Genomic DNA, 11,631 nt, shown 5'->3' on the forward strand with positions numbered 1-11,631 from the left:
CCTTCTTTCTCTCTCTCTCTCTCCTTCTCTCTCTCTCTCTCTCTCCTTCTCTCTCTCTCTCTCTCTCTCTCTCTCTCTCTCTCTCTCTCTCTCTCTCTCTCCCCCCCATACAAGATATTAAACTCGCACCATACCAATAGCCTTCACAGACTACATCACAATCAGAAAAGACAAAACACAACATAAAGATGGATTCTTGAAACTTGCAAGAACATACCATTTCCCAGCAAAACAAATAAAACAATCACTCAAGACCATTTAGTTGAAATAATTTCCATTCAGGTGTAACCAAAGCAACATACTACATCACATACCTCTTCATACCACCTATCACTTCAGTACCAAAAGCATACATGCCTGAACTTCAACCTCTCATTGACTTTGCAGACTACATACAGAATAGTGACCTGAAGGAACACCATTCCATATGGCTAGATACACAGTCAACAAACCAAAAAGGAAACTGAATTATAGACCAACTCCCAAACCTAAATATTCTAAACTCTAGTGAATTCCTTGTAAAACATTCTCCTCTCTCCCCCAAAATGCAGTCAACAAATAATGTCCCCAGACATTTCAACATACTCATTCAAACTCCATCCATAAACAACATGGAAACCCATTTATGACCAGCCTTTAGACCATTTCCTTGTGAAGATATACTTGTAAATCAAAGAAAATACGAAAATATCTCGTGACCTACAAGGCTTGATAGTTTTCATGTTATGTACATTGATGTTTGTGCTCCTTTTAACCAATACCTAATCTTTTTATTCTCAGGACTTGAATCTCACGATTATGTTATGAAGGTGGTTCCAACCATTTATGAAGATCTGCAAGGCAATCAAGTTATTTCTTACCAGTACACATATGCATACAGAGTAAGTTACTGAAATATCTTAAAGTTGTTCTTAAGATTATATTTGAATTGAGGTTAGTGAGTGGTGGGATGAGGAAGTAAAGAAGGTTGTAGAAGAGAAGAAATGAGCATTCATGTACGGGTTGCAAAACAGGGCAAGAGAAACATACGAGGTACAAGGAAAAAAGAAGGGAAGTAAAACATGAGATAAAGAAAGAAAAAAGGAGAACAGATGTAAAATAGAGGAAGAGTATGACAGAAAATTTTGAAAGTAATAAAAAGATGTTTTGAAAGGAAATAAGAGAGGAAGGAGGGGACAAATCAAGTAGAGAAGAAAAGGTAAAAGGTACAGATGGAGAAATGATAACGGAAGAGATGGTGGTAAGAGGAAGATGGGGAGAGTATTTTGGTAGTTGCTAAATGTGAAGGAGGATAGGGAGGGAAAAGTGGTTGCAGTGGGAGGCACTAAAAAAAATGTTAGTGATGAATAAAGAAAATGGGGGGAAATATGAAAAGATGAGGTGAAAACAGCTGTTAAAATAATGGGAGAAGATAAGGCATCTGGGTTAGATGGGTGTCATGCGGAATGTCTAAAAAAGGGAGGTACAGTGATGGAGGACTAGCTGATGAGGTTGTTTAATGTAGTTAAAGGAGGGTAGAGTGCTGGAGTACTGGAGGAATGCCTGTATAGTTCCACTTTACAAGGGAAATAGGGACAAATGTGAGTGTAGTAGTTTCAGAGGGGTTTGTTGAGTGTAGTTGGGAAGGATTATGTTTTGATTGAGAGGATTAGGAGAGTAACAGGGAGTGATTGGTAAGGAGCAGAGTGGGTTTAGGAAAGGTAGGAGTTGTGTGGATCAAATTTTTGTGGTAAGACAGATATGTGAGAAAGGTTTAGCAAAGGGTATGGACTTTACAAGGGAAATAGGGACAAATGTGAGTGTAGTAGTTTCAGAGGGTTCAGTTTGTTGAGTGTAGTTGGGAAGGATTATGTTTTGATTGAGAGGATTAGGAGAGTAACAGAGGGAGTAATTGGTAAGGAGCAGAGTGGGTTTAGGAAAGGTAGGAGTTGTGTGGATCAAATTTTTGTGGTAAGACAGATATGTGAGAAAGGTTTAGCAAAGGGTATGGACTTTTTTTTTACCTTTATGGATCTAGAAAAGGCTTATGACAGGGTAGACAAGAAGACACTGGGAGGTTTTACACATATATGGGATTGGAGGACAGCTGTTAAGGGCAGTCAGGAATTTTTACAAGAGTAGTAGAGCCTGTGTTAGAATTAGAAATGGAGAGCAAGTGGTTTGAGGTGAAGATAGGACTTTACCAAGGATGTGTCATGTCATCATGACTATTCAATGTGTATGTGGATGGGGTGGTGTGGGAGGTAAACACAAAGGTAATGAGCAAGGGATTGGAGATGGTTAAAGAAAATGGGAAAAAGTGGGAGGTAAGCCAGATGTTATTTGCTGATGACACTGCACTAGTGGTAGGATCAGAGGGGGGATTAAGGAAGTTAGTGACAGAGTTTGGGAAGGTGTGCAAGAGGGGAAAATAGAAGATAAATGTGTGTAAAAATAAGGTGATGAAATGTACAAGGGGAGAGGATGTTAAAAGTTTGGAAGTGAGTATTAAAGGAAAGGCTAGAGGAAGTGGATAGCTTTAGCTACTTGGGGTTGCATGTGGCAGGGAAGGGAGGAGTGGAAGTGGCAGTAGATTGTAGATTGAGAGAAACAAATAAGTGCCTTGGGGGATTAAAAAGTGTAATGAGAAATGGACATTTGGGAATGGATGCTAAGAGGAGATTGTATGACAGAGTGATGGTGCAAACAGCACTGTATGGGGCAGAGACATGGAACATGAGAGAGGAAGAGTGTAAATGTTCTTGAGATGAAATGGGATGGGGGGTGAGGGAGTGTGTGAGAAAAATTTGATGCAGCCTATAGGGATTTCTTCTCATCTTCTCCTTTTCTGCATGAGGGGACGGAGAGGGGGGGGTCGCTGATTTAATGAAGCGGCCTTGCTGTGGATGTACTGTGTCTTGCAACACTGCTTCTGACTCAGGGCAGTGGACAAGATGCAGGAATGACCTGTCGTCCAGGAGTTGCCAAGATAAGAGGGAGGGAAGAGGGTGGAAGGGAGTAGAGTGTGATAGGGATGGAATGGATGGGAGTGGTTTTTATGCCTTTGTTTTTTGGCTACCTCCCTTATAAGGGGGAAAAAGCCTTTGGTATATGTATGTATATATGTATGAGATGAAATGCGTGAGAAGTATGGTAGGGGTTGCAAGGTTGGATGGAGTAAGAAACAAAAGGTGAGGAGGAAAGCAGGAGTGGAAAAGGAGACGGGAGATAGGGTTGATGAAAGAGTATTGGGATGGTTTGGACACATGGAAACAATGAGTGAAAAAAAAAATATTAGTAAAAGATGTGTGGAAGACAGAGGTGGATGGAGCAAACATGAGGGGGTGATCGAGGATGAGATGGATGGAAGGGGTAAAATGGGTGTTGAGTAAGAGGGCATGTCTGTTGAGAAAGGAAAGAAGAAGAGAGAAGATAGGGTGAGAGGAGAATGACTGTGTATGGGTGATACTGTGATGCATGGAAGAGAGAGAGTGGGGGATAGTGGCAGGTTAGGAAGTGGTTATGTGTGAATGGTATTTTGATGCACCCTGAAGAGATTTCACCCTGTCTTCAATGTTACTGCATGAGGCAATGGAGAGGGGGGTTGCTGATTAAATGAAGTTGCCTTGCTATGGATGTGCTCTGTCGTGCTGCATTGGTTCTGATCCAGGGTGATGGGCAAGATGCAGGAATGCCCCATCATCTATGAGGAACCAAGATGAGAGGGTGGGAGGGAGGGGTGGTTGGAATGGGTAGGAGTAGAATTATGTCTTTTGACTTTGGCTACCTCCCTTGTGAGGGGGAAAGAGCCCATGATATATGTATGTATATTTGAACTGAGTAGATAAGGAGGGGGTTTGTCATATGATGAGGCAATGGGTGAGGTAACAAAGTGTGTGTGTACTGGTGTGTGAATGGCAGTAAGAATCCTTGTATAATATATTCTGAAATATGATATTCTTACCCTTTTCTATGTTCTGAAATTTGATATTCTCACCCTTTTCTTTTCCAGAATTATATTTCCTTTAGCCATGGAGGCAGAGCTATCCCTGCTGTATGGTTTCGATATGATCTAACACCCATCACAGTGAAGTATCATGAGAAAAGGCCGCCAATGTATTCATTCATTACAACAGTAAGTATTCTTAGTATTCAAATGCTTTATTGGTTAGTAAGCTTCAGAGAATGTGCCATGGACATTAGAAAATAATTGGTTGTATGAATTCCTGTGAGACACTCATCCCATTCCTTCCTGCCTTCCCTACCTTCTCTCCTCCTTTCTTCCCTCACTTCTCCCTCCTCCTTCATCCCTTGAAAAATCTCCTATCTCCCTCCCTTATTCCTTCCCCCTTCCTCCTCCATCTTCCTTCCTTGCACTGCAGACATCAGTGAACACAGAAAATTCCTTCCAAGAGAAGAAAAAATCACACTAATGTGCTAATGTTTAGGTCACTATCCAGCACAGACAGTACAAGTACACCTAGGTCTCTTAAACCAACACACTCACCAACTGCCACTTGTTCAGACATTTGGGCCCAGGATATTCACCCATTTCGGGAATTGGTGGTGTTTTATATCCTGGGCCAATTCCCAAAGTGGGTTTATGTCCTGGGCCTACATGTCTGCACAAGTGGCAGTTAGAAAATGTTGGATTAAGAGACATAGGTGTACAAAATAGGTCAAGTTACAGAAACAAACTGTCTAGGTGCAACCATCACACAGGGGTGTTGAAACACCCCATCTTACACTACCTTATAAAAGCTGTACACAGACAGCAACATAATATTTCTTCCTTGAGGGGCAATGGGTTGATTGATTGATTGCTGTTGCATGTCATAAAATGCAACTAGATAGGGTAGAATAATGGGACTGGTGACACCCTTTCTGTATTTTTCACATGAAAGTAGTCAATGGATGCTTTCACACTGTCACCACTTTATAATGGGAAAGAGGCCATTGGCACATATAGTACTAAATGAGCCAATGTTTTGTTTGAGATAGAAAATGGCTAGTAGTTATAAAGACTGGTTTTGTTATAATACCCACCGCTTAAAAGAAGAATATTTGCCCAGTAACCATTGTACTGTATATCACATATAACTTCATTGCATAAATTAAAGTTCATGTTGATAAAGCATCCTTTTGAATGTTGTCCTTTTTTTAATCTTCCAATTTTTTGTACATATACTCGGCAAGTTAGTGTTAAATGTTTTCTCTTCCAGGTGTGTGCTATTATTGGTGGAACATTTACTGTTGCTGGAATCCTAGATTCCTTTATCTTCACAGCATCAGAAATCTTCAAAAAATTTGAGATAGGAAAATTGAGTTAGAAACTGTGCCTAATTGTTAAAAGATATTTGGAGCTTACCGAGTGCAAAAATATATATTTGAATGTATTTAATCTAAATTACATTTTGATAATAGTTTATTATATATTTAGAATATGAAAAAAATTTCATGGGTATTTAGGTATTGTAAGATTTATGTTTGCAAGTACTGAGTGATAAAGAGTATTTGCCTGCCTCTGGGGAGATTTTTGTATATTTAAAGGAAGTAGTCTTGAGTTTTGGTGGCTTTGTAATTTTTTTTTTTATGCCTTATTAATCACCATTATCTAGGATGGGTTCAGACTGTCTTCCCTGTGATATTTATTTTTTTCATGTTACTGTTGATGATAAATGAGGGAGTTTGACTTGAACGTCACACAATGCCTCAACCATAAAAATTTATATTTTGTTACATGTCATGTGTAAGCTACACACAAATAGGTTAGTGATTAAAATTTGTAGTTTGTTACTGGGGCATTTTGCATAATAAAAAGTTGACAGATAAACCAAATTTTCTTATGTGAATCAAGGATATTAAATTTCTGTTACTTGAATTAACATTATTCTTCAATTTGTTATCTTAGTCATATTGCACAAGTATCAGCATCAGGGAGTTATGTTTGTTTCTGAATGATCGGATTGCCAGAATAATGTGTTAACAATTACTTAAATGCTATTGATTGAGATGAGATTTCCTTCTTATGGAATATCTGAAAGATTTTGATAAGATATAAGGTTCAGAAAACATTCCAAAAGACAGAGCTCAGTGGTTCTGTCTTGTAATTCATCACTGTGTTTTATGCTATTCAGGGTATATTTAATATTCATTTGTTCAGATTTTTTTTTAAACTACACTTATCAGAAGTTTTCTGCTGACATTACTTTTATTAGCTCGTGCTAACTTTTTGATGCTAGTGAATACCAGTGATATCATTTTAGCTATAATCTACTGGTTTCATTCAGCTGGGGAACAGAATGGGATGATTTGTCTTGAATCAAGTAAAACTGCTCTCTAAGGATAATAGTTACATTGGCTGAACATGATGTGATTTATATAGTAGGTGTCCAAAACATAAGATATGGTTAAGAATGTTTAATTTTCAAATATGGTAGATTCTCATACATACTTTTGAGTGAAAGGACAGGCAATGGGAGTCTGTACATGGATCTGTTTGAGACATTGGAGAGAATCATCTCCATGTTATTTTAGAATCCTTTTAGCACCTTCACCTTTATATTGAGATACAAGATACAGCCAAGGTACTACCCAGTTGTGCCTCATGATGCCTATTTAGGCGTCATCATATGGAAGGGGGTAAAGGTAAATATCCGCATGTATATAGAGAAGTTTCTGTATATTCATATGTATAATTCATTTGTTGCCATCAGTTTCACTAAATGGAAAACCCACAGCACCACAGTGGCTTGTTGTGGTCCTCAGAGCTTCTCACAGATCTCTTCTGGAAGAAACTTTAAATTGTTATGTATGTTGTATCAGTGTGGGAATGTTTCTATGTCACTGGCTGAAAGTGGTAGAAAGAGGAGCAATCGCCAGTTGTCACCTCACCATGTGCCAGACCCTCAGGGCTGCACCTCCTGATGGAGGTGTGGGACATGTTTCAAAAATTGAAAATGGGTAGCTTCCCATTTCATTTTGCAGGAATATCACATAAAGTTACCCATCATAGGTCATATATATTTGTATGAAAGTGGCAGTTGCCAACAAGTCTATATATTCACGCTTGATCATGCTGTGGATGCACTGTGTCTTACTGTGTTGCTTCAGACCTGGGCAGTGGATGAGAGACAGGGATGACCCTTCATATTTATTTGTTTATTGTTTATTTATTTTGGCCATTCAGTGGGTAGGATGGGGTTGTGGAGGAAGTAAATGAGAGGGTAATGGGCATGACATTGGAAATAGTTAAAGAAAATGAAAAAAAGTGTGAGGTGAGCCAGTTGTTGTTTGCTGACTACACTGCACTTGTGGCAGGGTCAGGGTTTTGGTGACAGAGTTTGGGAAGGTATGCAGGGATGGTCTGTCATCCATGAGTAGATAAGATGAGAGGGAGGAAAGGGTGGTGGATGGGATTGGAATAGGTAAGAGAACTTGCAACTGGCAGCTATACCTCTCCTCTTCCTCCAACCTGCCAGTGGCATAGACCTAGACCTACACTAATATATCGCATTCAGGTTCCCAGTATTTTTTCTCAGAGAAATCAGTGGGAAGGACCAAGGACTATTGTTGACAACAGTGGGATTGCAAGTTTCCAGTCATTGAAATTTGAGGTAACATCTATTATCATTGTTCTGTCTGTTTCCCCAGTGGAATAAGAATAAGAAAAAATTGCAAAAAGTTATAGTATCATTTCTTTCACATTAGGAGTGTTAGTAAATTTTGGCTGCGGAATGTAACTTACTGAAATGTTCTGAGAACATTTATGTTGAGATGTTTTAATTCTAGTATTCATAACAAAGTTACTGTTCATTCTAGATAGCACAATTTGGTCCCAATTTGAAATTTAAGATTTGTACTTTATCATACTGTATAAAAGAAAATAAACACAAAATAAATTGTATAAATAAAGTAAGTAGTAGTTAACCAACATCCTTTGCAAACAGTTGCATAAAGATATTTTGCTAGTAAAGCTCTTAACAAAGTTACCATTCATCATGACCAATTTGAAACTTATGATATGTATTTTATTATACTATGTTCAGAAAAGCAATAAACACAAGATAGAAAAAAGCAACACACACAGAATTGAGTGAATATGATGGCCAAATGATGACAGGAATACCCATCATCAATACATAAAAGGGTTAAGTTTCTGATGAATTAGTATTCCCAGATTTTTTTGTCATAGTACTCAAATAGGTTTACCATGCGCTTTGATAAATGAACAAGTTATGATATACATCAGGGACCCATGATGGGCATCTGCTTGTGGTGATCCTGCAAGATGGACAATGGAGCTGCCCATTTTGAAAACATGTGAACCCCTCACTTCACTGAAGAGATGCAGACCTGACGGAATGACATTCAGTCTTTAGACTGAGCCTAAGGTCTTTATCAGTCTCCCAAAGCTCTCTATTTTACACCTTTTCGCACATGGAGAGCTGATAGCTGGTAACTGCTCCCCTTCCACATTCAGCTGGTTACATGAAAACATTTCCTCATTATTAGGACAAGAAAACAATTCTAAGAGATCTATGGAAGGCTCAAAAGACTTGCCAGCCACTGTGGGGCTGTGGGTTTCCAGTTGTTAAGTTGAATGCAACAATCATTATATCCCACAGCTTCCCCTTTGTGCAAGTTAAATAGTGTGGTATTTGAAGGAAATCTAAAGCTGGCATAGACAGAGTATGATTGGGTTTACCCTTTAATCATTAATCTACAGTTAATGGACCTCGAAAAATTAATTATAACATTTCTATGTCTTGTTTCATTCAGAAATTTTACAAGCAAATCTTAATAGAGAAATTTTGACTTTTTGATTTTCTTCTTAGGTTGCTTTTGTTTATTTTAGGAATGTCCCCTTCGGGGCTACAGAGAGTAGATGCCTAGTCCTATCCTGATCCTTTTTTTGTTGCCTTTTTCACAACTCGAGTGGGAACACTTGGTGTCAGCATTCTTCTCCACCACAGGGTTTGGCGAAAAAAGGAAATGAAAATTCAGAGAAGTGGTACAGAACATTATTAAGAGTGGGGGGACAGCATAACAGAGGGACAGTTACAGTATAATAAAGTATCATTATATCTATGAATAGATTTCCACTATCAGAGACAAAAATGATGTGTGCCTCTGGTCCATAGGGGCACCCCAGATAGACCCTACAATATCAGCTGCATACTACTGAATAGCTTTTAACCCCACAATAACATGCAGCCAATACTCCAGACAGGGGTGAATGGGAGTGGAGTATATGGGGATGGAATGGGTGGGAGTGGATTTTAATGCCTTTGTTTTTTGGCTACTTCCCATGTTAGGGAGAAAAAGACATTGGTATATGTATGTATGTACTTCGGTTGCTAACTGGGGCATTTTAATGAGGCTCACCCTGCTGTCAAAGCCAATTTTTTCTTCTCCCAAGCATGGGTATTAGAGTCGAGTTGTGTGTGATGTCATCTCGGCACATGATTACCAGACTGATGAAGTTCTTATGTTATTACACAAATGCAAAATGCATTTGTGGAATTCATGATTATTTTTTTCTCTTTATGTGCAATGTAGTATTATACTTTTTTAAAGATCAGTGATGGTCAAGGTTTGGATAACTTTGTGCTTATATGGAATTCTTGGGGATGGATCATAATGGTGAAAGTGGATCTGATATTTTTGTATTATAATTGCTTTACTATTTGTTGATATGATGGTAAGATATTTGATCATGAAATTTTGTATATTACCACAGTTCTGCAAGACATATTTCAGTAATCTCACAACTTTCATCTTTGAAACACAGTGTCATGATCTTCTGAATTCAGATATTTGCAAGGATTTAGGAGCTATATCTTATGTATGAGATTGATATTTTATGAAAGAAAATGTATTGTTATTATTGTGTTTTTTATCCAGAATATTTTCCTTTATAAAAAGTTGAATGTGTATTTGAAAATGAAAAATGAACAAATATGGTAGTAATGTTAGTTTTTAATGAACTTGTAATTTGTATAAGGGTTTTGATTGTAAAAGATTATGAGCCAGCCCCATATAGATAAGGAAATACATATGGTCTTCCTTTTTGGCCTCAAGTTTTTTTTTTAACCAAAACCTGAAGCACTGAAGTAAATATGCTATTGTATACTTCATTTACTCTGTAATGAGGTACTGAATATATACAGTAGTTTTATGCAATCCATACTTAACCCATTCAACTCATGTCAGCCGCTTGTGGTGTAGATACGAAAAACCGGATATGGTAGGCCTTGCGCCGGGCCGTACATCTGATGCGGCTTGACCGCGCAAGGACTGACGTCATATTTTTCTGGTGTTTGATCAAACATTTTGGTGTTTTATGATTTTTTGTTTTATTTGACCAAATGACAAGAATCTTGTCATCGGAGTTTAAAGGGTTAAGGAACTTTAGAGGCACCCTCTTGGGCTAGAACCACAAGGCATTTGTCTCTTGGAGAAAAATCTCAACCCATAAAGGAAAGTTGAGCTACTTTTGTTGTCCCTTCTTTCTGTTGTCTCCTCATGAATCTCCTTTATTACTCCTAAATCTCCTCTTACCTCTCTATACTTCTGTACTTGGACATAAAAATGCTGCCACTGTGCTCCCATATGTGTCATAAAAGGCAAGAAAATGGGACAAAGTGAGGAGATTAGGAATTTCCCTTCAGTAAGTTGCTCTTGTCAAGAGCCAAAACAAAAGAGGATGTAGGAGGAACATCCAGAACTAGTAATTTGGTCTTTGAATGTGTGTTAATATGGAACATTTGAGAGCAAACTGGAAGAGATTGATAGTATGTTTTTAGGAATAAAAATGTGTCTGTAATGGGTAAAACTAAACAAAGGGAAAGATAAGGGTGGGTTTGGGACTAATAGGTAGGATATCATGAGTGAATAGAGGGCAAGGGAGGAAAGGATTGGCTCTGTAGGTGAATGTGTAATTGAATGGAAGGATCAGAATGAATATGTAGAAATAATAGGTTGGGAGATATTGGTATGAATGTGCATGCCATGATAGTAAGAAAAGGGAGTAGAAGTGTTTCACAATGATTTAAATGTGTGTAGAGAAAAAGATTTACCTGTATATTTGTGCTCAGGACACCATTCAGCATTGAAGAAGTACCAACACAGACTAGGTTTCCTCAGATTCAAACTGCCATAGATGGAACCACCACACATGGGACACAGAACACCTTGTGCTACATTATCCTACACTAACAATCCCTGCAAAAACAGGAAGGTTGGCAAATAGGAAAAACTATGAAAATATATGGATAAAGAAAATAAAGTGAATGATGAGGAAAAAGAAAGAAGATACTAAGAAGTGAAGCTAAAGAAAAAAAGAAAAGAATGGGGATCAAAAAGAATGAATTCTATCGGAGAGTACTAGACATGAGGCTAAGGAAATGATATATTCAAGAAAAGGAACAGAGAAGGAAAAAAGATAAAAGTGACTTATACTAACATAGATGGTCTGATCTCAGAATTAAATGAACTAAATGATTATCTGTCGGAAGAAAAAACAGGTATAATGGGAATTGTGTGTCCACTACCACCAAATAATATTGGACAAGGAATATATAATCACTGATCAAAAATAGGATAAACAAGGTGGAGGAGTCATGTTTTGACTAAGAAAAACTTAAATGT

The 11,631-nt window shown here is 38.0% G+C and overlaps 1 protein-coding gene across 1 annotated transcript in view; it reads left to right on the forward strand.

Moving 5' to 3' along the window:
* Positions 1 to 10,055, forward strand: part of LOC143032852 (endoplasmic reticulum-Golgi intermediate compartment protein 1-like) — a 28,001-nt gene extending 17,946 nt beyond the window's left edge. The window contains exons 6-8 of the mRNA XM_076198016.1: positions 781 to 881; positions 3,992 to 4,114; positions 5,202 to 10,055. Of these exons, the coding sequence (XP_076054131.1) occupies positions 781 to 881; positions 3,992 to 4,114; positions 5,202 to 5,309 (332 nt within the window). The 3' untranslated portion in view covers positions 5,310 to 10,055. The remainder of the gene's footprint in view (positions 1 to 780; positions 882 to 3,991; positions 4,115 to 5,201) is intronic.
* The last annotated feature ends 1,576 nt before the right edge of the window (positions 10,056 to 11,631 follow it).

Source organism: Oratosquilla oratoria, chromosome 14, assembly GCF_046742065.1.
Source record: "Oratosquilla oratoria isolate Oo_2021 chromosome 14, ASM4674206v1, whole genome shotgun sequence".
Taxonomy (NCBI): domain Eukaryota; kingdom Metazoa; phylum Arthropoda; class Malacostraca; order Stomatopoda; family Squillidae; genus Oratosquilla; species Oratosquilla oratoria.